At 64.5% G+C, this 23,005-nt stretch overlaps 1 protein-coding gene across 5 annotated transcripts in view; it reads right to left on the bottom strand.

Annotated features, from left to right (window-relative positions):
* LOC102462222 (G protein-coupled receptor kinase 5-like) overlaps window positions 1-21,922 on the bottom strand; it is a 37,313-nt gene extending 15,391 nt beyond the window's left edge. For 2 of the 5 annotated variants that reach the window (XR_016348023.1, XR_012897993.2), the window contains exons 1-2: window positions 1,545-1,910; window positions 602-697 (exon numbers count right to left, since the gene is read on the bottom strand). Coding sequence is in view for 3 of the 5 variants with exons in the window: in XM_075911043.2 (XP_075767158.2) it covers window positions 602-697; window positions 1,545-1,749 (301 nt within the window). In the remaining 2 variants the exon portion in view is untranslated. Of the gene's footprint in view, window positions 1-601; window positions 698-1,544; window positions 1,911-6,705; window positions 8,497-21,463 lie in introns of those variants that run through there. The other 3 variants (XM_075911044.2, XM_075911045.2, XM_075911043.2) reach the window with 3 other exon arrangements.
* Window positions 21,923-23,005: the final 1,083 nt, after the last annotated feature.

The raw sequence follows: 23,005 nt of genomic DNA, 5'->3' as shown, positions 1-23,005 counted from the left end.
CCGCTGGCAGAGGGCGCCCACCCGCGCCAGGCTCATCCCGGACAGGGGCATCTGCACACCTGGATACCAGTGTGGAGCCAGGCGGGGGCCCGCACAGGCCCCAGGGCAAGGTGGGGTGATGCTGGGGCAGGAGCGTCTGTGTCCAGACCCGACGCCCTGCGCCCCTGCCGCCGGGTGCCGCTTTCCTCCCCACCGGGGCGCCGGCCGCACGCTGGGCAGTGCCTGGCTGTTGGCGGATGGCACAAGGTGTCTGCCCCCCAGCTCGGAGCAAGGAGCGCAAGGGCTCTGCAGCAGCAGGGAGCAGCCCCCAGCCTTGACCCTTTCCCAGCCTCCCTGCCCCACCCTTCTCCAATCGGCATCTCTCCGCCGTGCTGGCAGGAAACGGTCCAGCCGCGGCTGCCGGGCGCAAGAACCGGAGCCCGGGGCTCCCTGTGGATCTCTGGAGCCGTGACAGTGCCGGAGAGCAGGAGGCGCGGTGCAGAGCACAGCCCCGTGTGCCGGCTGCTCTCCCCTCTTCCCCACCGGCTCCTTACCAGCCGGCGCCCGGCACTGCCGCGAGCCAGTCCTGCCAGTCCTTGGCCGGCGCCGGGGAACCGCTTACCCAGGCCTTTCCGCAGGTCGTCGCACTGGCTGATGTGCGGGAACCGGAGGATCTCTCGCCACTTCTTACTCCGCCCTTTCCGCTTCCCTCCGCCTCCTGCAAGGGACAAAAGGGGCAGGGGGAGGCAGAGTCAATCCGGAGCCGGCGGCCACGGGCACTAGTCTGGACACAGAAGGGACGGCCCGGGACACGGCCCTGCTCCGAGGGCTACGGCTGGAGGAACGGCACCGGGACCGCGATGCTTCATCCTCAGCCAAGGGCCACAACGCACCAGGCCTCCCGGGGACGGCGAGAACCCCTGGGGAGAAACTGGGGCGTGGGGGGGACTTGACCTAGGTGAGGCTCAGAACTGGGTGCGGACCCCAGCTTCAGACCCTGAGGGGAAGGGGAGGGATCGGGGGGAGAGAGGCCCCTTTTCCACTGTTTCTACAGGACTCCTCCCCGGCTCCATCTGTGTCCCCCCCACCACCACTGCCGATTTCTGGAGCCGCTGGAGCACGGGCGCTCGGGATCTTTACTCCCAAGGCCCCAGCTTGCGCCTCCCGAAGGGGCTGATCCAAAGGGAAAGTGACTCACCTCCACTTCCACAGGGATTCGGGGCAGCCCCCCCGCCGAGAGCCGCGTCCTGCCCCCAAGCACAGGAGAGGGCAGACGGACCCCGCAGGGAGCAGCTCCCCAGCCCCATGCCGGCCAACGGGAGGGGCACCCACTGGCTATTCCCCGCCCCAGCCAGGCGGCTGTCGCCCACTGGCGGGGCAGAGAAGGGTTCAGCCTGAGCTGTGCTGGAAGGGTCAGGCCACGCTCCTGTGGTCTGAGCCAGCCCCGTGCCACCTGCCGGACCCAGAGACGCCAGCCCCATCGGGGACCACAGTGCGCCCGGGCGCCGCGGGGCACGTTGGGGTACACCGCCCCCCCCCGGGCCCAGCAGCCCCAGGCCACGTACCCCAGCCTGCCAAGCACCGGCGAGCTGAGCTGAAGGGGAAAGCGAGGCCAAGCTGGGCAAAGTGCGCCCCGGCTGCCAGCCCTGAGGACAGCGCCGGGCAGACGCGCACGCTGCACCGTGCCGAGAGCCAGGCCCAGGAGCCCAGAGAGTTTGCGCTTCCTGCGAGAACAATGCCCCTCCCCCGCGCGAGCTCGCCAGCCACCATCTGGTTTCCTTATCGCGGGAGCCGCTTTATTGTTCCGCGAGCCCTTCCCTGCCGGGCCGGGGCCTGCCAGCTGCTCTCGGCCCCCGGCTGGGCTCAGAGGAGGCAGGCCTGGCTCCCAAGGAATGAGCTCATAGCCTGGCGGGCTGGCCCAGGGGACAGACAACTGGCCAGCTCCCTGGCAGCTGCAAGCCAGGTGCCCTCCCCCTGGCCTGCCCAGCTCTACAAGGCAAGCCGGGGCTCTGCAGAGGGGCAGCGGGACCCTCACTGTGTACCCGGGGGGGGTCCGGTGAACGCACACGCCTAGCACAGCGGGACAGCCAATGGCTCCGAGTGCGACCTCAGTGCCAGGCACCAGCAAGTCCCCACGATGCAGAGCCGAGCGCTCGCCCGGCCGGGGGCACACGCAAGGAAGCTGCGCCGGGAAGTCAGCGGGGGGGGGGCTCCGCTGCCCGGCCCGAGGTGAGAGAAGCCACCGGTGGCTTTACCCCCGCGGGGCGCTTAGAAGGCAGCATCCCCCTGGGGCTCCCGCCACCCATCAGACCTCTGGCGAAGGCTGCTGCCGGCAGCCCGCTCCTTAGAGCCAAGGCTTCCCCGGGCCAGGCACCCCATCGGCCAGGCGGGGACCCCACGGACACGGGTGGCGCCCCGCGGGCCCTCCGGGGGGGAGGCCAAAGGCTGCACACGCTTTGCTGTCCAGCGGTGGCGTGGCAATTCGAGCTCCATGTGGGACCCAGCCCCGGCTTCCTGCTCCCCACGTTGGCGCGAACCACCGTGGGCCCCGATTTCCCCAGCAGCCCGACTGTCAGAACGTGGCTCAGCCAGGGCAGGGCCCGGGGCCCCAGGTTTGCATAGTGAGCAGCGGGGACAGAGCCAGGGACTCAGGGCCCAGCATTCCCGCGAGGCCCCCCTGTCCCAGCGTTCACACCCTGTATGGACAGGGAGTGTCCTCCACGCCCCACGGCCACCCAGCTCGCAGACTTGGGCCAGGAGAGCCGCTCGCCCCAGACTCTCCCGGAGCAACGGCCTGGTCCGTCGAGCCTCCCCGCAGGGGGAGAGACTGCGGCTGGGACGAAGGTCCCGCCGGCCTAACCCTCGGAGGAGCACGAAATGGGGATTATTAAAGTGACGAGGCCTTGGATGCCCTGGGCCAGCTGCCTGCTTTCCCGGGTGGATTTCTTTATCATCTTTTATAGACTTCCGGGAGCTAATAACTCTCCGCAGGCGGCCTCGGCGCCGGGCGCTTGCCAGCACTTCACGGCGCTGCTTTCCAAGAGCCGGGTGCTTGGTGCTCAACACAAATCAAATGAACCCGTCGGAAATTCAAACTCAGCCGGAAAGGGCTGGGGTTCCCAGGAGTCCCCTTATCCTTTAGGGTCGTGGTCAGGCCGGACGGCCCCAGCGGAGACGGGCCCCACTGCGCCAGGGGCAGTCCAGACGCACGGTACCAGAACCGGAAGAAACTGGCGAGTAGCTTCCGACTATTTCACGCCTGGGCCAAGCTCGGCAGAGTTGGTTCAGGCATCGTCTGAAGACAGCGAGACGGCGCACAGGAGAGGACGGAGGCAGCACAGAAAGGAACCGGGGGTGGACCGGGAAGCAAAAGGGAAGACGTCACTCAGCGCACACAGCTTCCTCTAGAAAAAGCCTGCTGGGCGCACGAGACCCGAGCGGGAGCATTCTGAAGAAATTCCCTTCCTGGGTGAAAAAGGAAAACGTGTCAAGTGTCAGCAGCGCAAACTGCTGCTGCAGGGCCCCGCAGGACGATTCGTCGTCAGAAGGGAGAAAACGAGGTGGCGGAAGAACAATGCGGATCGACTGGTTAGTAACTTAAATAATTCACGTGGCCACACACCGTTCCTCGAGACTCTCCCGCTGCCTCTTAGTGCAAGTGAGAGTGAAATCAGCTCCCACGCTGTTTGCTGTGCTGGGTGTTGCAAGGAAAAGCAAAGTTTAGCTACACTAGCCCTTCCGGCTTGTTGAATTAGTTAAACCTGGGTTGGACGCAGTCACCCAAGAAAGCTGCAGTAAGAGACAAATCGAGAGTTGCCCGTTGCCATGAGCGTCGTTTTCTTATGTTGTATTACATAACACAGGCCTCTTATTGGGAACATCATGTCCACAGGCCAAACGGGTGACGCCATAAGTCTGTTCCTTATTTTACTGCAGCAGAACTCCGCTTTCCCCAGGGAAACCCAGGCTATACTTGTTTTCAGTGAGTTCAGTGGGGCTTACTTCTGCAGTAAGTGCCCTCTAAGCGCTGCCAGTCTGAGCTTTTTTGGAATCGGATCTGCATTGTTTATATTTTTTTCAGCAACTATTAACTGACTCAGAGTGAGAAGAACGACTGGGCTGTCAATCAGGTTTTGATTTTGTTTTCAGGCATAAGCAACTTTCTATCTGCAACAACTTCAGAATCATCCCTTGGTACGTTTAGCAGCAGCGCTGTAACTGAGCGTATTTCAGACGCCAAAGCATCCGTCGCAAGCAAAAGATTTCAGTCAGCCAGGAAAACCACACCCATGGGTGAGTCTGTCGTAACAACCGACAAATACCCACAAAACACCCAACGGAGACGATTGCTCGGTGCATTCCTGACACAAATCCGCCTTTTCGCATTGTTAACAACAAACATTTCGCTGACACGGCCAAGTCCTTATGAGCAGGCCACACTCCACCTGGGAGAGCAGACAGCGGTGGAAGGTCGCGAGACCCTGTGTGCAAGGGACTGGAACAGCGAGCGATAAACATGGAGGGAAGTTTGCCAGTTTAAGCCGTGGCGGGTAGAGCCACGTACACCATGATCTAGGGGTGTGTGCCTGGGTGGCATCAGACGATGGGGCTGCATCTCTGCCAGAACCGATCGATACAAGCGGGAAAAGCCCACACAGACTATTTAAAAGACGTGGCAGTGAAAGCTGAATTAAACTGAACAAAAATCCAATTTCCACGGGCGCCGTTTTGTCACAGCCACCGCTGTGAAGATGAGAAAACACTTGGCAGACAAAGCGATGCTCCTTAATGACACGGCCACAGGGCCCATTTCATGCACCTTTGAGCCAGAGACTAAAGCACGTCTTCTGCGGGAATCAAAGAAAATGCTGTTCAAGTCCCAAAATATTTCTGCAACAACCGTTTGGCTTCAGCTTCACTGAAGAGAGCCAGAGGCTCCAAACTAATTCGCCCTCAAAACGGCCAGTGGAATTCTGTGGCGGATTGTTTTGAAGGATCAATTAAGCCCCGGCCTAGTCTCATGAAACTTTGTGAAGAAAACTGTGATGAAATAGATGGAAGCATCTCATCCAAAGTCTACCCGTCGGATTAAAGAGGGGTGAAGGGATATGCCCCGGACACTGAAATCCACAGAGAGGGGATGCTGCCTCGTTGCTGATGCTTCGAAACGTGGAAGGCGCCTCAAGCGACACTGACAAAAGAAATGCTTTGCCAGACAGTTAAACGGCAGGCAACAAAGCAGCGAATGGATCAGGGATGTAAAATTTCGGTTAACTGGCAATTTGCATCGACTATTCGATTAATCGATAAGGGCCCCTCCGCCTTTGAAGCGTAGCAACAACCTCAGGGGAGCATGGGGACTCAAGCAGCCCCCGCTGGCCCCATGCTCCCCGCGGCGTTTCAAAGTGGCAGCACCACATGGAGCCTGGGGGCAGTGGGAAAGTCCCCAACTGACCCTGGCTCCATGTGGTGCTGCTGCTTTGAAGCACCCCCGATCTTCCGCACCCCCGCTGCCTTTCTCTGACCGAGGCCGCAAGGGGGCGGAGGGACGAATCGACGAGCCTGTCGCCTTTGCTAATCGGACAGTCGACTGGTCGGTCACATCCCTAGAACGGATCAAGCACCAACTCCTCCCCCCCAGCAGAAAGGGAGATGCCGAACGGCTACAGCTGCCGTGGCTGGGGCACCCCCACACGCCACGCCGCCAGTCCGAGCACGCCGCTGGGCTGGAGCGAGGCCTTGGCACCTGGGCGTGTTTGCGGGACGTTGTGAACGAAGTCACTCCCTGCACTGGCGGGAACCATTAGCCGGGCACCTGGAAACCGAGGTGTGGGGGCGGCAAAGCCAACTGATCGGGGCAGTAGCTGCCTCTCCCAAGGAGCCAGCTTATCGCCACTTGCTCAGGCCCGTCACTCAGACACATGGCCCCCTTTCTCCATCCTCCGCCCTCCGCACAGCCTGGCAGCACCAGCTGTGTCTGTACCGCCTCCCACGCGGCATGAATAATCCACTACCCGCTTGACGTGCCAGAATGGGGGGGGCCCCTCCAGCCCCTGCAAGTTATTCGGCAGAGCTTCCCTTGCCTCCTCTACATCCCCGCCGCCCCAGCGCCCTCCTGCAGCCGGGGGGCAGGCCTGGCAGGCGGCAGCAGCCTGGAGAGAGAACGTGGCTGTTCATCTAACCCCCTCGCGGCCCTACAGTAAGGATGTTACATTGCGGGGATCAGGGAATCGAGTAGTCAATGGGGGGGGGGGGGGGACTGCAGAGCCGCAGTGGGGTTAGCGCCTGGCCTGGGAGTGAACCCTGCTGCGGCTCTGCCTTTAAATGTATTAACAGCCGCCCCCCGCTACCCCCCTGCCTCCCCAGAGATGGTGCTGCGGGAACTGGCATTTAAGCTGGCTCCCCCCAGCACTGGCTCCGGCTCCCCCCCTCGCTGCCTCTCGTCGATGGGAAGTCGAGTAGTGACTTGACCGATAAGCAGATGCGCATGGGGTAGTCGACTGGGCGTCTCCATCCCCACGCTAGAGCCCAGGAAACCCGCACGGCCAGCGTGGGAGCGGAGGTGGCCGTTCGTCTCTTCACCATCACCTCGTGCCTGGAGCTGGGAGAACCAACCTCCCGGACACCCCCTTGGGCACCGCTATCAGCCCACAAGTCGCTTTCTTTGCCCAGCTGGCTTTCTCCAGCCGCTCCGGGCCGAGGGGCACAGTGGAGACCCCACGTCACCTGGAGTCACGCCGGCTCCCAGCTCTGCTGACATTCGTGACCGTTTCCCAAGCTCCAAAATTCAGCCAGTCAAGACGACGGGGGAACCTCTCCAGCCTGGCAACAGCCGTGCTCCGGCGTGCGGCCAAGTTTCCCGCAGTCCCATGAAGTTTGTTTACAGCCACCAGGCCTGGCTCTCAGTGCTCTGGGCTGTTCTTTAGCTCCAGTTTACCCCTCAGTGTCTTCTAAGAGCCCAGCAAGCCGTGCAAGAGTCGGTGATGCTGTCAGACAACGGTGACCTCCCGCGGTCCCGCAAACTCTCTGGTCAGGTCCCCAGGGTGCCGGACTAGAGAGGTTCAATCTGTAGTGCCTACCACGCAGGGCGAGATTAACAAGAAGCACCGTGCTTGTGAGTCCTGGACACTGGCTTTCTGCGCAGGTCGTTTACCGCCTGGGCGCGGGGGTGACTTGCATCTGCGACAGCCAAGGGCTTTGCGTTGCGTGGTTCTTGGGCCGATTTCTCCCTCCGTCACCCCGCACGGGAATGGAACCTCCAGACTGCTCCTCCCTCGTGTTTTAATCAAGCCTGATAACGATCTTATTAAGCGCTAGCCACACTTCACGTCTGCGTCAGCAAGATAAGAACGCAGACGGCTGGAGCTGCAGGAAAATAACATTCCTCCATGTGTTTTAAATTGATTTCAAATGGAAAGGGCGGTAAGGGCCAAGCTGTCGCCGTTTCCTCCCCCTTTAGCGTGAATTTCACGTGGCTGTTGAAAGGTGCCCTGTGCCCGTGGCATCGAAGACAGGCCTTTTTTCAGGGCATCCTCCGCTGAGGGCCCCACCGGGAGCTACCAGCCAAGGGGTCGACACTCCCCATTTCACCAAGGAGCAGTGAGCGGCGCCTCAGGGCGGATGTAAGCTGGGAACAGTGTTACTGCTACCCCCATGAGGCACAGACACATTAAGTGACTTGCCCAAGGACAAGCAGGAAGTCTGTGGCAGAGGCAGGGCTGAGTGGAATTCTCCTTCAGAAGCAAATGGAGGGTCAGTCCTGCTGCTGGAGTCCGGTCCGATGGCTCAGAAGCGAGTCGCTGAGAGGGGGCTGGAAGGTTTGTGGAAGAGTGAGACACCCCCCCCCCCCCCCCCAGCAGCTATGGCGCAGAGGCGCGAGTCCCCCCCGGACCAGTGCTGCAAAGCTGGGACCACCACTTACGGGCCTGGGGGGGAGGCCTTCCAGCTTCAGCGCCGCGCTCGGCCGGCTGCATTTCCCCGGCAAGCCAAGCTCTCTCCCCGCCCGCGCAGCGGCGCCAGGCACTCGGCGACCTCAGCAGAGCACCGACTCCAAACGCCTGCCGAGGCCACCCCGAAGCAGAACACAACTTGCTGCTGCCTCACCAGAGGTTGCAACAGCCTCCCCCCTCCCCCCGCTCATTCCAGTTCCCTGGAAACACTGAGAAGCATTCGCACGCGGGCCAGTAACCCCCCTCCGGCTCCAGCCCAGGCGCGTCTCCCTGAGCTCCGGCCCTGCTCGCCTTCCGGACCCGGGGCCCGCGCGGCAGGAGGGCAGCGGGGACCCTCCCTCCAGGCCCTGGAGCCTGCGTGGGGCGAGCACAGGACGCGCCCATGGGACGGGGCTCAGCACTTCCCCGGCGGGAGCCGTGCGGGGGGTGCGGCGCTGCGCCCGGCCGGCCACGAGCCCCCTGCCCAACCCGGCAGAACCGGCCCCCAGCGGCCGTTCCCAGCCAGTCTTCGGTGCAGTCCATATGCAGAAACCGGGGCGTCACGCCAGCCCCTCCCTGAAACTGACACGCCCCCAGGCCCTGCCCTGGTTACCCCCCTCCCCCCGCAAGGGCTGGGGCTCCGTCTGGTCCCCCCGCCCCCCGTATTTCACGGCGATGGCTCTCCCGCAGGCTGGGCTGGTTCGGACAGCGCCTGCCAGGAATCCAGCCCCTCTCCTGGGGCAGCCGGCCGGCATCACGTTCCCAGCCCCGGGCCCGGGGCAAACTGACACCCTGGGGCAGGACGCCCCAGTCAGACCCCGCAGGCTCATGAGTCAGCCCCAGAGGTGGCTCTGTGGCGGGAGAGTCCGCGTGGGCCGGGCCTGGCGCCGCGTTGCCACGGACACACAGTGAGGGGGGGGCGCCAGTTCAAGTCTCCCCCACTCCCTAACACCTCCATGGCACCTGCACAGCCCCCCCCCCACAGCACCTGGCCCCCTCCCAGAGGAGCCCACATGAGCCAGGGCATGGGGCAAACACACCCCCCCCCAGCACAACCTCCACCCCAAAACACCGCACCGGCCCCACGCTAGCACCCCTCTAGAGCCCCCTCCCTCACCAGCTGCTCCCCAAACACTTTGGCATCAGACCCCCCCGTTCGGGGGGGGACCCTCCCCACCCCCCCAGAGCGGGTCCTGGCGGCCACGGCTAGCCCGCCCCTGGCAGAGGCTGTGTACCGGCCAGGCTGCCCTGCGCTCCGCTCCCTGGCGGGGTTTTGGTGCCCGCCGGCAGGGCTGGCGTTTACACAGGGAACGGCGCCGTCACCTCCCGCACTCGGGGCCTCCCTCGGGCAGCGCTCGCCCACCCGCGACGGTCTCTCCCGCCCTCCCGTCCCGGCTCCGGGGCAGAGCCAGACACGTGCAGGCGGGAAGGCAGCGAAGCCGAGGGCCACAAAGCCCCAGGACTCATTGGCTCCCAGCCCGGCCCCTCACAGGAAGGGGGTCTCTGGAGCAGCAAGAGCTGGGTCCGCCCGCGCCCAGCCTAGGCCTGCAGGAGTCCTGGCAAGTCCCTGCAGGGGGTCAGCGCCCGTAGCTCCCGCCCGTTGGTTGCCACAGGGCAGGAGGACAAGCCCCGGCCCCCCCAGCCCACGTGGCTGGGATCCCCGTCTCCTCCCAGCCCCCGCGGGGAGCCTCGACCCCGGGCACCTGGCCAGAGGCGGGTGGCTCTGGGAGCCCAGGGGGTCTGGAGAGATTCCCAACAGCGGCCTGGTTTGAAGCAGGTCACATACCAGGGCAGCCTCCCTCGGGGCCCTGCCGGGTCTCTGCAAAGAGAACGAGCCCAGCGCTCAGGCTGTGGGGGGAAGCCAGTCACTGTCCCTAAACCAGGCCTACTAAGCCACGAACCCCCCCCCAGAACTGGGGTGCCACGGGGGAAGGTCACGGGCGCCCCGTCTCCGGGCTCACGCGGTGTTCCCACCCACCCAGCAGTGAAGCCCAGAGCTGGCCCAAAGGGACACCCCCCCTCCCGGCCTTGCCAAGTCACCACACAGCCCCCCCCCCCTCTGCTTCAGGCTCCCTGCAAAGCCCCCAGGCCGCCAGAATCGCAGCTGCCCCCACGGCAGGTGACTTCCCCACGCGCCTCGGGGCGGAGACCAGGAGTCTGGAGCAAAGCGGCCGGCTAGGCCGGAGCCCGGCAGTGCTGGTGTTAGTGGGGGGCGGAGGGCTGGCCAAGGAGCACCCCCGCCAGCACTGTGGCTTTGGGGTGGGGTGATGGCATCTGATTAAAACAAGACCATCAAACCATTGTTGTTCCCATGCCGTATAATTGCAGCAAATCTTATACCAGGAGGACACGCGGCCCGAGGCGTCACCCGGGCTAGGAAGGACGGAAACGCAAGTAGGGCCCGTCCCCCTCAGAAGTGCAAACCCCGCCGGGGAGAAGCGAGGGGTTCCTAACGGCGGGGATCTCGAGAGGCTGGCGGCACAGACGGCTCCCGCGCGCTGCCACAGCTGTGGATTCAGCGAGCAAAGGGAACATTAACATTTAGATGAATCTCGGGTGAGACATTTCCCCCGCTCTCTTTCAAGGTGCCGTTTGCCAGAGCTGAACAGATAAACGGCCGGTGGGTCGGGAAAAGGCGGCTGCTCAAAAACCCTCCGCTTGCCCAGGACTGAATGGTCCGGAACGGAGGCTGCGTGGAAAGCGCATGACGCCGCCCCCGACTCTTGGGCCCCGAACCTTTTAATGGCCAATCGGCTTCAGGGGACGTTTGAGCGTTAAGCCGGCTTGGATCCCTCCTGCACCGGGGCACCGGGCAATCAGCCCTGGCCTGGTCCTGCACTGAGTCTTTGCAACTCCAAGGCTCCCGGCTCGGCGAGAAAGCCAAGCTCAGAACTCGCGGCGGCGGCGCCAATGTGCCCCCTCCCTTTTCTAATACACATTCCACTTCCATAAGTACAACTTAGCCGTAAGCGCCTATTGGGGGGGTCGGACACACTCGATGGGGACGGGTCGGATCCTTGGAGCTGGGGTGTCTGGATGAAGACTAAGGTGGAGCTGTTTTAAGGGCTGTAGAGAGGGAGGGGACAGGTTAACCGGTGCACATCACCCTTACCGGCACTGCCGACCGGTTCTGGTGAACCAGCGGGCGCTGGAGCAGGCTCAGGCCAGGGGCAGCGGGGGAGGGGGGGTCTGGAATCTGCAGAGCAGTGGCCCACAAGGCTGGGGGGCGGGGGGAGGAGAGGGCAGGAAATCAGCCATTAAGGCCTCAGGAGATCTGCAGCCAGATTTACATCTTAGTGGAAACACGCAGGCCAGGCTGGAAGGGAGAGACCCGTTTCCCCGCATGCTAGCGGCCGGCTTCCGCGGCTCCCTAAACAGCCGCTAGGCACGCGAGCCTGACCGGCACAGCCCAAGCAGCGCCCAGGAGGCAACGGGGGAAGCGAGCCGGGAATACAAGTGAAAGAAAAAGCCGCCTGGCCTGGGTCCCACGTGGGAACGAACGTTCCTCGCGCCCGTTTTATTCCGTTCCGGCAACACGACTGACAGGCTGCCATGTGGGGCCTCAGCCACCGCCCAGAGGACGCACGTTCGGAGCTTGGAATGAGCCGTCCCAGCAGGACGGAGCCGAGCGGTGCCAAGGCAGGTCCCCAGGGGCCGAGGAAGCCAGAGCTGCGGCAGCCAGGTCACAGGAGACCAGGGGGAAACCATTTGGGTGCCCCAGAGGGACCCCAGTGCCCAGGTGCGGGGGAAGAAAGGCCCCGAGCGCAGTGCCAAGGGGCTGTGGCTGAACCCAGCCCCCCGCACAGGCCTGTGGATCCGAGGGCAGGTCTGTTCGCAACCCCGACATCAGTCACAGGCGGGTGAGAGCGGGTAGCACGGGGCCCGTTTCCTTCAGCCCCTGGGGCCGAGCGGCAGCAAAGTCCCACCGGACGGAGGGTGGGAGGCGCTGGCGCGCCCGGCAAGTTCCCCGAGCCAGGCTGTGGCTTTACCCAGGCAGGCGGGGCGCTCCCCCGGCACAGGGCTGCTCTTGCCCACGCACCAGCACCCAAAGCAAGAGACAAAGGCTCCCCGTGGCCGGCTGCCGCGTTGGGCCTAAGCTGGCTCCGGAGAGCGGGGGGGGGGGGCCTTCCTCAGGCAGCACCAGGCGGGGGGGGAGTTTTGATGGGCCCACTTCAACCTGGCGTGCCCCAGCAGGCGGGACGTGTGACTGGCGCACAATGCTGCTTGCACGCCACGTCCCACGAGCACGGACTCAGAACACTGCAGGGGGACGGGCGGGGGCGGGGGGTTCGTGTGCATGCCCAACCCCCGCCAGCCACGCTGTGTGGCGGGCTGCCCCTTTAAAACGCCACCTCTGCGCGTTTCAAAGCGGCAGCTGCCGTGGAGCCCCAGCCGACCCCGGCGCAGCGCAGCATGGAGCCCAGGGCCAGCGAGGGACCGAGTCTCCCACTGACCCCGGCGCGGCGCGGCACCTGCAGCCAGCAGCCAGTGGGGGTCACCCACAGCCCACTGCCCAGCACAGCAACCAGCAAGGTGCCCCCACTACGTCACCCTCTCCCCCCCCGTCCGGCCCGCGACGGTGGTAAGAAGGTGCCTGGCCCGCAGGGAACCACGCGGCGCAGTGCGGGAAGGCGGCTCGCTTGGTGTTTGCTTCTTGCAGCTGCAACGAAGCCCAGCCCCGGGACGCGCTGGAAACACAGCGCAGGGCAAAGGGGAGTCTCTCCTTCGATGGGAAGCTTGTTCACGGTCTCCAAGGCCCACGCCCCAGAGAGGTGGGGGGGGCGCTGGAGCTGCAATATCCCCCGGAACCGCGGCTGCATCGGGAATCCAGGGGCGGGTGGAATCCAGCCCGTCTCCTCCTCGGAACGGGCGCCCCCCAGAGCGCGTGTGCGGCGTTATCCCGGAGTGGAGGGGCGGCAGCTGGGAGCCAGGGCTCCGACACAGGCGCACCGGGGGACACGGCGGACTCGCTGTCAGGCAAGGGGGGACGCAGGCAGGATCTCTGGCTCACAGCGGGCACAAGCAGCCCCACCTGCCTCCCACGCCGCAGGCTGCTGGTCGTGCTGGGCCCAGGCTCACTCCAGCTCTTGCCTCTCCTTGCTGCAGTCAGCAGCCAGACCACAAAACCCTCACCCAGCCAAGCCCTGAGGCAGGGGTGGAGAACATAAGGCCTGGGGGCTGGATCTGGCCCCCGAGGCTCCTGCAGCCTCCCTCCCCCACATCCCAGCCCCCCCCAATACCCGAACCCCTCAGTCAGGGGCCACGGGGAGATTTCCTCTCTTCTGTGCGGCCCCAGCTGAGTCCTCTTTGGGTCAGCAGCCCCCACCCAGAAAAGGCTCCCTGCCCCCGCACTAAGGACTGCACCAGGCAGCTCTGCTCTCCGTCCAGGCCAGCCCACGCAGGGGGAAGGAGCGTTAACCCGGCAGCACCCTCCCCAGCCAGCGCCCGTGCGGCACGGGACCACGGCCCATCAGGCCCCGGCTGCGGGAGGAGAAAGGCAGACGCCTCGCAAAGCCTTCGAAACCTCAGGGCAGCTGGAGCCGGGGGGATCCGCGACCTGCCACGGCCACGGCGCGTCTTGAGGCCAGACTGTCCACCGGGGAGAAGGGGCCGTTCGGTCAAGGCCCACGCGACAGAACAGGGGAAAAGTCTCAGGGGTGTGCGGCCAGTCCCGCCAGGTGAGGGGGGGGGGCAGTAGAGGAGGATTCTGCGGGGGCAAAGGGCAGCAAAACCAGCCAGGACATTCACCGCTCCCCAAGGAGCCTTCTCGCTCCCATGACGCGCTGGAAACCGACGGCAAATGCACTAACCCAGGCGGCCCGACATGCTCCCCCGCAGCCAGGCCAGCTCGCCGTACGGCACCCCCCCCACGGATGGGAGCGTCTGGGCCCTGCTCCTCCGCCCCCTTCGGCCCCCCGGGGCCCGGCACCTGCATGAGGGTGACGCACGATGCGGTAGAGAATCCAGCTCCCTCCCCGCGCCCCAAGCTTGGGCGGCGCCAGGCGGAGGGGGAGCGAGCCAGCGCGGGGACGCAGCGCCGACAGCAGGGAGCAGATGGGAGCTGGGAGGCAGGTCCCCACCCGCGGCACGCCGGCGTTCGCTCTCCAATTGGAGCAGGTGGCCGCTGCACCAGCCACAGCCCAGAAGCCCTGCTCGAGGGCAGCGGCTCGGCTGGGCGCGTTCAGAGGCGCAGGGCAGAGCCATGCTGCAGCGAAGCCCCGTGAGCCCCCACCGGCTGCTCGGCCTCACGTCAGCCAGGAGCCGGCCCCGGATTCCACGTATCAACTCAAGTCATTTATTGTAAAGGGGCTAAGAGCCTCCCCCCGAGCAGCAGCCCCTCCGGCCCCGCCAAGCTGAGCCGCGCCATCGGAAAAGCTGCTCCGGGCACAATGAAACTCTTCTGCCAGGAGAGAAGCCCACGGACCAAGTGACAAGACATAAGCGTTCGGGGACCTGTTACCGCAACCCCCCGTCTGTCCCAGCCCTGCATGCAGGGAGCTGCCTCTCCAGCGTCTGCCCCCCCGGGCTCTCCCCACTGCCCCACCCCAGGGCACTTGGCAGAGACAGACCCCTTGCTGGGAACGCCGTCGCCAGCCCTGCTCAAGGGAGCATCCGAGTCGTGGGCCAGGGCCGCACGTGGGGTGAAAAGGGGCTCAGCACTTCGCGGGCCCACACGACACCCCACGGCTCAGGCTCCCCCGCTGCTGAATCGGAGCCGACTCTGGAGCGACGCGCGGCGGCTGCTTTCCGGCACCCTGCAACGATCAGGGCGCAATAACCACCCCTAACCCGCCCCGGAACAGCCACCAGGCGGGGAGTCGCGAGCCCCTTCCACAGCTGGGCCAGGGAGCATCGCTGGCCCCACTGGAGATGGAGGGAAAAGGGGAACCCAAGGGCCGCGGAGTCTAGCTCAGCAGCGCGGCTCATCTGGGCTTTTCAGGCAGCTGGGGCCTGGCCCCACTTGGAAACCTTGGCCCCTACTACTGCCTGGACGCCAGCCATGACTGGGGCCATGTTAGTCCACCAGGGCTCTGACAAGCCGGCTCTCGTGCAGTGGGCTGCGCCTGGCCTGGGACACAGGGGAGCTGGGTTCTCTCCCCAGCTCTGCCACTGAGCTGCTGGACGACCACAGGCAAGACACTTCCCTGCTCTGGGCCTCCGTCTCCTCCCCCACCCAGCGTCTGGTGCCATTCTAAGCTCCTCTGGGCTGGGACTTTGCATCAGCACCTGCCACAACAGGTCTCACCTGGGGTCACCCGCAATGTTCCCTCTAATCGTTTCCATTCACGTGTGGAATAAATGTTTGTGCGCACCGAGGCATGGGCCAACGTGCACCACCAGTAGCAACACAAAGCCCAGCTGTGGGCGCTCTGCTAATCAGCTGGGCAGCATCTGCGCTTGGGCAGCCACTCGCAGGGAACAGCAGTCACCCGGCACCGCCACGGCGCAAAGCGCCCGAAGAACACGCTCACTGGGAGAGGACTGAGAATGCCACCAACTCGTCTGGGACCGAGCTGGGAACGGAGCCAAGATCACCCCGGGACCCGCTTGCCAGTCAGAGCTTTTCCCCCCATCCTAAGACTCCCCTAAGCTCCGCCTTGCACGCAGCCCGGCCCTGCAAGCTCCACCCCCAACGGGTCTGAGCGGGCAACACGTCGGGACACGGCACGTTAACGGTTCCTGGCAGTGCCAACCCCACAATTACAGGGCAGGCAGAGACCTGGTGCCAGGCCCATCCTGACTGGTCACACTGCTGTCAATCCAGAGAGACCGCCCAGAAACCGGCACCGTTACTCCACCGTCCTCCTGGCAGCAGGGACTCGCATCGGCCCTCGTCCAGGTAACGTTTGCCCATGGGGAGCAGGTGTTCCTCCATCTCCAGGAGGGCGGGGGTGGGGGGGATACCTCAGTTATTCATGGGGCTTCCAAAACTTAGCTCCTCCCTGAGCAACCACCTGGGGCCAGGCCGAAACAGGCTCCCAAACACTGGCCACGTTCGGCTCCAGGCAGGCATCTAGCCGCTTTCTCGGACCCAGGAAGAGGGCGGCTGCTCGCTACAGTCGCTCCCTTGGACTCAAGTGCAGAGACCCCCCCGTGTGACACACGCGCCTGTTCCGACGGCGCTTTGCCTGTTCACACGCGGCGCAGGGCCCCACAGACGCGCCGTTCGCAGAGCTATCGCCCGCTTCCTGCCCCACTTGTCAGCCAACTACAGCGCGCTTCAAGGGACTGGCTAGGAGCCCCCCACCTCGTTCTTTAAACCGGGCTTCTATCACAAAGGGGCAGCAAGGGGAGGGGAGGAGGGGGTGCTGGGGGGAGCCGGCTTAAAAGCCGGTCCCCCCCCCCCAGCTCCGTGGGACAGGGCAGGGGCGTGGCAGCGGCGCTTCGTCTTTGAAACATACAAGAGCCCCGGCGGGGGGTCCATGCCGGCGCTTCCACTTTCAAACATGCACGAGCCTCAGCGGGGGCTCTTGTACTTTTCAAGGTGGGAACACTGGGTGGAGCCTGGGGGCAGCGGGGGGTGGGAACGCTGGGTGGAGCCTGGGGCCAGCGGGGGGTGGGAACGCTGGGTGGAGCCTGGGGCCAGCGGGGGGTGGGAACGCTGGGTGGAGCCTGGGGCCAGCGGGGGGACTCCCTCTCAAAGGCGGAACGCGCGCTTGTCCTTATCGACCAATCGAAGAGTCGATGGAAATCCTATCGACTATTCGATTAGTTAATTGATCGATATTTTACATCTCTATAAGACACCGCCCCCAGGTTCTGGCAGAGCACGCGGAGCGAGCAGATCTCAAAGCAATTCCAAAAGGAGATCAGTTTTGTTATCCCCATTTAGCAGAGGGACAGGGACAGGGCTGTTAAGTAGGTTAGTGGCAGAGGCGCCCGAGTCTGCCGAGTCACAGCCCAGGCGTTATCTATTGGGCCAGACTGATCGACTCCCGCGGGGGATTTGCTGCAGGTTTCGGAGGACGCATGCTCCAGCTCTCACCCGGATGGAAGTGGTAAATCTTAGACAGGAGTTCCTTTCTCCAGCCTGTCGACACGCCACTGGCAATGGGTGCGCACTGAAACAAGCGCTCAGGGTCCGCGCCCGGCACCCGTCGCTCACTCACCACCACGGTCTTCCCATCTAGATGGGACCTGAATTTCTAGTGTAAAAAACAAAGAACAAAAACCCCGCCACCTACACACGCACACACACCACAAGGCAGCTGAAAGGACAAAGCCCATTTTTAACCCCTTGTTTGTCACTCAGCTTTTAAAAGGGCCCTAAAATGACATTTTCCTCTGGGCACCAGCTCCCGACAAGCCTCTTACAGCTGAGGGCAGAGGTAGCCTCACTCCTGCCCCGCCCCACACATCAGGGAGACTCCCTGCCACTCTCCATGTAGGACGCACGCCGCCAGGGAGAAATAACCCCGCAATCGCTTACCCTGGGGTCTCTTTTGGGCCCTCTGCAGAGCTCGAGATTAGCTGCTGCCTCGTCACCGGACCTACCTGTCTCCACGTCACTGTTGGCCCCGGGCAGCAGGGCAGAGCAAAGCAGCCACAGGAGCAGTAATACCTGGGAGAAGGGCGTAGCCAACAGGCCCCTCTGCCCACGGATCCACGCCACTGCCCGCAAGGGCCCAGCAAACTGGGACAAAGGCATCGGCCTTTTGAGCCAGACGTGAAACGGAGCCAAGCCGCAGAAAGCACCTGGGCGCGGGGGGCGCGGGAGCTTTCAGAGGTGCGACCCAGCTCTGCCGTCCTTCAGCTCAAGCCAGCGAATGCTGCAGGCGCTAACCCGGCTGTGCCAGACAAGGGGGCAGAGTGCAGGCCCGGTCCACATGGGAGGCTGCCGGGGTAACTTGGCTCGTTCCAGCAGCAGCTGCCCCGAGCCCACCCCCGGATCGCAGCGTCTGGTTCACCTTGCGCCTCATCGACTCGCCAAGCCCCCTGGGAGCAGCTTTGCCATTTCAGTAGGCGTCACGCTGGCGGAAGGGTCACGTGGACGCCTCCTCGCACCACTCAGGCCACACGGCTTCCCTGAGTCCTCCCACGGCTATCCCACGCTGCACTGGGTCGACCCCGGACTGGCCCAGGGAGAACCCAGGACCACGTTCCTCCTGCTTAAACGCTGCAGATCCCCCCCTCCCCCCCAAGCATCGATTTGCAACTCGGGTCCACGATCAGCCTGTCAGCGCCACTCACCGCCAAGTGTCCGAGGCTCGCAGCCCTCGGAGCCGCGCCGCGCGGAGGGGCCAGTCCCAGGCGCCAAGGCACAGACCTCGCCCCAATGGGATCAGCCCAGTTTTCAGCTCCCGTGCAGACAGGCAAAAGCCGCTGCGCTGCAATTCCAGGCAGGGCTGCGCCCGGGTAGCTACAGTGGCGGGTGGAAGACGGACCAACGGCCAGCGCGGCGGCAGGACGGCCAGAGGGGCAGGTTTGCGAGTGCTTGAAGCTGGGAATCCCGCTGACAGCGCAAAGGGCCTCGAGAGGCAGCGATGCCGTGGCAAGGGGCCCTAGCACACGAGGCTCCTGCCCGCACCGATTCAGCGAAGGCGGCCGAGGGCTCCGGCTTCGGGGAGGGGAGTCGGGAAACTGGTTCCCGAATCCCAGCGCCTCTAAAGGCTCCACCCAGAACACCGGTGGCACCAGGTCCCGAAACCCACCGGAGTTTCAGCCTCCTCTTGGCTCAGGTCACCGCTGACCTAGGATCCCTCCGGCAGACGGAGGGGTCTGGTCCAGCCACGCCCCCGGCTCCGCCCCCTCCCGAGCACATGGAGTCACACGGGGCGTGGAGACCCCGCAGCCTCCGCCGCAGCATTTTGAACACCCCACGTGTGAGCGGAGACGGGACAATTCCGGCTGCCCCAGGCACAAGGGCTGAGAAGAAATAAATCCCGCTCGCTCCCCAACTGCAATGTCTGCTGCATTTGGCCCCCCCGTGCCCATTTCGACCGGAACTTGGGAGCCGGATCCCGGACGCAGCTTTGAAAGGCCCCGTCGATCTCTGTGTCTCGAAGAAGCCGACTGGACTGGACCTGTGCAGGGACGGGAGAGCAACGGCGCCAATTTCCTTCGGACGCCCACTCAGCTGGCCGCTGGCTGGCTCCTCCGGGGAGCAAACTGTTGGCAGCTCTGATGCACGACGGCAGCAGGTCGCTCGTGCACATCATTCCTGAAGCATTTCCGGGGCTCCGGTTTCCAGCCTCGGAAGACCAGGAGCTGGGAAAAGGCGGCTCCGGCCAAGGTCGGAATGCACACAGGGACTGCCTGTCCATGATGACGAGGAAAGCAGCCATCAGCCCCTCACTGCGCAGAGCAGGGCTGCTGGAGTTACCTGTCTCCGGCGGAGAGCAGCCGTGCGATCGTCCTGCACTGCAACGAACACTCTGTTTCTGCCTGAGCTTTTCCAGGACACTCTGTTTCTGCCTTCCACTAATACGGGATGGACTCGGGCCGCCGATTAACCAATAAGCAAAAGCGTGTAGGTCAATGCTACAGACTGCATGCGTTCCCCCGCCAGTCCATTTTTTAGCAGGCTGGCCAGCAGCCCGGCTCAGTCCTGGCTTGCACCAGGTCCAGGACCTCCTCCCGCTGCGGCTCTGCATTAGGAGCCGGGTGGGCAGGCAGCCTGGCTCAGTTCTGGCTTGTGCTGGGTCCTGGCGCTCAGTGCCCACACCAGACAGGGGCTGCTGCCTCCGCGCTGTTCTCTCTGTATCCGAGGCAGCAGTGCAGGGCGACAGGCAGCCGGTCCGCAAGGGGGGCTGGTTTTTAAACGGGCTCCCCTCACGGACCAGTTCCCACCTTTGATCCAGCGGCAGCAGTGGGGAGTAGCAGAGGGCTCCTCGGAGCGCACTGGCTGCCACCCCGCCCCCGGGGATTACAGACCAGTCGAGTAACCAATAAGAATTCATGGCTATTCCAGTAACCGATACGTAACATCCCTAGTCTCCGATGCGAGTAACTTACAATGGAGCCATTCCTGCCTGGGGCATCGCCCGCCGAACCATTCGGGAAGCGAACAGTGAGGAAGGGGGGCTTCAGCCCTGTTGGGGGCGGGAGCAGGAGAAGCCCCTCTTCCCCACCCCTGCTGCATGGCTCCTGCTTAGCCAGCGAACTGATGAATGGGGATTTTGCACCCCGACTAACAAGGCGTCTGCTCTACAGGTCTCAGGGGTGGCTCTGGGGAAGCCAGCTCGCCTGTGGCACAGCCCAGACAAGCCGTCCTCCGACACCAGAGGGGTGACTAGGAGCTGAGTGCAGCAGGCAGGTGCCCACATCACAGACGCTCGGCTGGGCGGCCACACACAACACACCGGGACGAATGGGATCTTGGCTAACGACCCACCCGACGGCGACACAGAAAGCTTCCGCGGCCACTTGGGCTGTACAGCTCGAGGAGCCGCAGCCATTCGTGCCCATCAGACGCCGCCCACCCGCACCACGTTCCCGGGTGCCCTTAAGGCGCCTTCTCATAAATGAATGAGGTTGCTGGCTAGTGGGAGCCCCCTAAAAGCAACGTATTTCCCCACTGCCTGGTCCACGCAACACACAGTGGCTGGCACAGCCCGTTGCTTAGAGGTGTGACGGGATCGGGTTCGTGACCGGCGTTACCTGCGCTACGGACGTTTTCCAGCACAGATGCCGCACGCTGAGCGAGACGGCGCGTTTGCTAGCACCCGGCATTTCAACCTGGGGGCCGGAATAAGCTGGGCTGGCGGAAACGCGGTGCCCTCGGTGTGTCCTCGCCAGCAAGACCTTCCCAGTGTAGAACTAGCCTGAGCCCCCGCGAAAGCAACAGGACTCAGGCTGCTCGCACTCGCCGTCCCTTTCGGAGGTGGGACTTGGACGCCTTTGGAAAGGTCACCTCCCGTTCAGCAGGGCAGAATCACTCCCCGTGTGTCCCGCACGCCAACCATCAGCAGCCACGCCACACGAGAGACAAGGAACATGACCCTGCCTCTGGGGCACGGCGGGTGAGAACAGACGCCTTCTCCCGTGCACCACGCCTGGGGATGCCAACCGAGCAGGGCCAGACTTCCTGGGGCGATGTCTACAGCCCACAGCCCACAGCCTCTCCTCTCCTCTCCAGCGTGGGAAACTGGCTGCAACCTCAGGGAAGGGACCAGGAAAATCCCGAGTCTCCGGCGACACAGCTGCAGCTTCCTGTGCTAATCGGGCCACTCTGGGACTCCTCGACTTCCCCCAGCCGGCTTGACCGCGGTTTGCATCCAGACCGCAGCGACCCCGCGCCTCGGGCTCGCCGTGCCAGGCCCAGCGCGCACCCCGGTCACACGCGTTCCGAGGGGGCAGGGGGCGGCCGCATCCCCCCCGGGGGGGCGGGGAGGGGGCTGTGCGAACAAAAGGCGGGTGAGCAGCTGCTCGTGCTGAACCGGGGGGGGCTCGGGAGCGGGGCTGTAAATGCCGAATCCCGGGGAAGGGGAGCGAACCCACGTCCCAGGTGGCTCCTCCAGCTGCAGTCCAGGCTACAGACCCCCCCCCCCCCCCCAGCTGGCAGCAGAAGCGGCTTCCCTCCGGGTCCCAGCCTGGCGCCCAAGGGAGCCTCCTACCTTCCCGGGCTTTCAGCAGGACCGTGTTGGCCACGATGTTCTCCAGCTCCATCGCGAGCAGCTCCGGACGATCCGCGGGAGGAAGCCGAGGCGGGCGGGCGCAGCCAAGCCCCACACGCCCCCCTCGCGGCCGGGCCGGCCTAGGCTCGCACCGCAGGGGGCAGGCCCCCCCCGCCCCAGGCCTCCCGCACCCCGAGAGGGGGCCGCCGGCTCGCGGGCAGCGCCCCCTGAGCTGGGGGACCGGGGGTCATCCGCGCCGGGGGGGGAGTCCCCCCACCCCCACGCAAACCATCGCCGGGGGGCCCGAGCTGCCCCGCCCCCCCAAGTCCAGCTGGCCCGCGGGGGAGGAGCTGGAGGCGCCGCAGGAACCGCCTGGCCCCGGGGAACCCCGAGGAGCCGAAACTGCTACACAACGTTCCACGGGGGCGGGGCTCCGCGCAGTGACGTCCCACGGGGCGGGGCCAGGGGAGCGACGCACTAGGCTTTATGTAACTCCCCCGCCCCCCCAACAAACTCAACCTGGGAGCCCAAAGGCACCCTGGGAAACGTAGTTCAGCCGCCCCCTCCCGGGGCACCGCTCCCCCCCTAGGCTGCACTAGCTGCAGCCCCCCCAAGCTCCAGCCAGCCCCCCCGTCTGCTCCCCCAGGCTGCACTAGCTCCAGCCAGCCCCCCCCGCCTGCTCCCCCAGGCTGCACTAACTCCAGCCAGCCCCCCCCAAAACTCCAGCCAGCCCCCTCCTACTCCCCCAGGCTGCACTCGCTCCATCCAGCCCCCCGCCTGCTCCCCCAGGTTGCACTAGCCCCAGCCAGCCCCTCCCCCACGCCTGCTCCCCTAGCCTGCACTGACCCCAGCGAGCCCCTCCCCCCTCCCGCCTGCTCCCCCAGCCTGCACTAGCTTCCCATGGTTTGCATTCATGTTTGCAAGCTAAGGATGGCCCCATTCCAGCCAGGCTGCCCCAGTGAGATAAGGTCCCCACTATGCTGGATGCAGCACTGCAGGGTGGGTGGGGGCCGGCTGTGCACACCCCAGACACACCCTGACAACCTAACTCTGCTCGCCCAGCCTGGCCAGGGCAGCAGGAAAGCAAGGTCTCCTCGGCCTACCAAGTCATCCGCTCACTTCTCAGACAGAGCATTTGGAAAGGGGCATTCAGCTGTGGCTGGCAGAGCTGAGAACAGTGCTCTGTACAGAACTGACGCCAACGGCCGTGTGGCAAGCCTCCCAGCACAAGAACTGAGAGCACTCCCCTGTCATCACTACTGCTGGGAAGTTTCTATTTGTTTAAATTAAGGTAGCTGGACACACACACCATGTTCCCTCTAATTTTTCCCATCCATGCATGGAATACATTTTGTTGCATGCACTGAGGCAAGCGCAAATGTGCACCACCAGTAGAAACGAATGTTGCCGGTTGTGGCCACTGGAGGTGGTCTTCTAATCAGCTGGGCAGCCACCCAAGCACCAGCTTACAGGGAACCCTGCTCCCAGCCCTAGTGGCCTTTCCACAGTCCCTGGCTCAGCCTCTCACAACCAGTGCTGCCT

Source organism: Pelodiscus sinensis, chromosome 28, assembly GCF_052426305.1.
Source record: "Pelodiscus sinensis isolate ZL-2025 chromosome 28, ASM5242630v1, whole genome shotgun sequence".
Taxonomy (NCBI): Eukaryota; Metazoa; Chordata; order Testudines; family Trionychidae; genus Pelodiscus; species Pelodiscus sinensis.
This window is presented reverse-complemented; position numbering and strand designations above follow the sequence as displayed.